Source organism: Mesitornis unicolor, unplaced genomic scaffold (assembly GCF_000695765.1).
Source record: "Mesitornis unicolor isolate BGI_N332 unplaced genomic scaffold, ASM69576v1 scaffold25755, whole genome shotgun sequence".
NCBI classification, from domain to species: domain Eukaryota; kingdom Metazoa; phylum Chordata; class Aves; order Mesitornithiformes; family Mesitornithidae; genus Mesitornis; species Mesitornis unicolor.
The window spans coordinates 1-2,304 of record NW_010185296.1 but is presented as its reverse complement, the minus strand read 5'-3'; the positions used below and the strand labels follow the sequence as shown (position 1 = coordinate 2,304).

The 2,304-nt window shown below is 53.5% G+C and overlaps 1 protein-coding gene across 1 annotated transcript in view; it reads left to right on the top strand.

Annotated features, from left to right (window-relative positions):
• LOC104540877 (histone deacetylase 7-like) overlaps positions 1–2,297 on the top strand; it is a gene marked incomplete at both ends in the record, with an annotated part of 5,444 nt that extends 3,147 nt beyond the window's left edge. The window contains 3 exons of the mRNA XM_010184794.1: positions 400–511; positions 1,901–2,016; positions 2,175–2,297. Of these exons, the coding sequence (XP_010183096.1) occupies positions 400–511; positions 1,901–2,016; positions 2,175–2,297 (351 nt within the window). The remainder of the gene's footprint in view (positions 1–399; positions 512–1,900; positions 2,017–2,174) is intronic.
• Positions 2,298–2,304: the final 7 nt, after the last annotated feature.

Sequence of the window (2,304 nt, the reverse complement as noted above, 5' to 3'; positions counted from 1 at the left end):
GCTTCGAAAAAGGCGACTGCAGTGTCAAAAATGCCAGCTGCAGCATCCAAAAATGCAGCTGCAGTGTCAAAAAATGCAGCTGCAGCGTCCAAAAATGCAGCTGCAGTGTCAAAAAATGCAGCTGCACTGTCCAGAAATGCAGCCGCAGCATCCAAAAATGCAACTGCAGTGTCCAAAAATGCAGCTGCAGCGTCCAGAAATGCAGCTGCACTGTCCAAAAATGCAGGTGGGATGGGGCTGCTTCTCCGCAGGGTTTGCTCAGTGTCTGTGCTTGTAGGGGGTCTCCAGCCATCCTGGCAGCCATGAGGGAGCAGTGGGGCCACGCTCGTGTCCCCAGGGGTCCTTTGAGGGCCTCCGTGTCAGCTCTCAGCCCTGTGGTCACTGCTGGTCTCTCTGCAGGTGCAGTGGCCAGCACCGTGGTGAAGCAGAAGCTGGCGGAGGTCATCCTGAAGAAGCAGCAGGCAGCTTTGGAGAGGACCAGCAACACCAACCCTTCAGCCATGCCGTACAGGTAAAACAAGGGCATCCTCTGCCCTTTCCTCCGAGCAGATCAAGTGCTCAGGGCCTGGAAAAGGTGGCTGTTTATCCTGGGCAAGATCCTGCCGTTATCTTCTGCTTCCTGGTCTTTAGAGATATCGTTCAGCTATAGGATCATAGGATCACAGACTGGTTTGGGTTGGAAGGGACCTTAAAGCTCCCCCGGTCCAACCACTGCCCTGGGGGGACACCTCCACCAGCCCAGGCTGCTCCAGGCCCTGTCCAGCCTGGCCTTGGGCACTGCCAGGGAGGGGGCACCCACAGCTTCTCTGGGCAACCTGGGCCAGGGCCTCAGCACCTTCACAGGGGAGAATTTCTGCCCAATATCTGGTCCAAATCTCCCCTCTTCCAGTTCAAAATCATCCCCCCTCGTCCTATTGCTCCATAGTGAACAGCTCTGCCCCAGTTTCTCACAGGCCCCTTTCAGGTCCTGGCAGGTCACTCTAAGGTCCTCCTGCAGCCTTCTCTTCTCCAGGCTGAACACCCCCAACTCTCTCAGCTGTCCCCAGAGCAGAGCTGCTCCAGCCCCTACTCAGCTTTGTGGCCTCCTCTGGCCCTGCTCCAACAGCTCCAGGTCCTTCTTATATTGGGGTCCCCAGAGCTGGACACAGCCCTGCAGGTGGGGTCTGACCAGAGGACTGAAGAGCTGAGAAAACCGGGCCTGTTCAGCCTTGGGAAGAGAAGGCTCAGGGGGGACCTTACCACCATGGACCAGGGCATAAAGGGTGGCACCAAGAGGATGGAGACTCCTTTAACAAGGAGTCACGGGGAGAAGATGAGCGGTGATGGACACAAGGTGCTGCTGGGGAGATTGCCATTGAACTCCAGAAGAGATTTTGTTACCATGGGATCAATCAGACATTGGAATAATCCATCAAGGAGAAATGGGAGTAATTTATCAATGAGATATTGGAATAATCCATCAATGAGATATGAGAATAATCTGTTAATGAGATGTTGGAATAATCTATCCATTAGAAAATGGAGTAATCTATCAATTAGATATTGGAAAAATATATCAATGAGAAATTGGACTAATCTATCCATTAGGTATTGGAATAATCTGTCAATTAGAAATGGGAATAATCTATCAATCAGATATTGGAATAATCTATCAATGAGATATTGGAATAATCTAGAAATTGGGATAATCTCCCAGGGAAAGTGGTAAATTCCCCTACACTGATCAGTTTTAGGACTCAGGGCGCTGCCTCATCTCATTTAAACTCTACTTTTACCTTGAGAGGTTGGACCAGATGATCCTTGTGGTCCCTTTCAGTCTGGTATTGTATGATTCTATGAGGGTGTCCCATGCTGGTCCATGGCTGGGAAAGGTCTCTAACACGGTGGCTTCTCCCTGCAGGACTCTGGAGCCTCTGGATCCCGAGGGCCCTTCCCCTCCTGTGCTCAGCACCTTCCTCCCCTCCATCCCCAGCACTTCCCTCGACCCCCCTGAGCATTTTCCACTGCGGAAGACGGGTAAGGCCTTGGGGACACCACCACATGCCTCCCACTGTGATAACCCTTGCAGGGGTGGCTAGAGCTGGGAAATGGGGTGTCCTGGCCCCACAAAACCAGCCCAGCTTTGCCCCATCACCGATTGGGACTGGGATTAACCCCCCTCTGTCTGCCGGCAGCGTCGGAGCCCAACCTGAAGGTGCGCTGCAAGCCCAGGAAGTGCCTTGACCGGCGCAAGAACCCCCTGACAAGGAAGGAGAGCGCTCCCCCCTCGCTGAAGAGACGGCCCCCCGAGGCCATCGGTGAGGA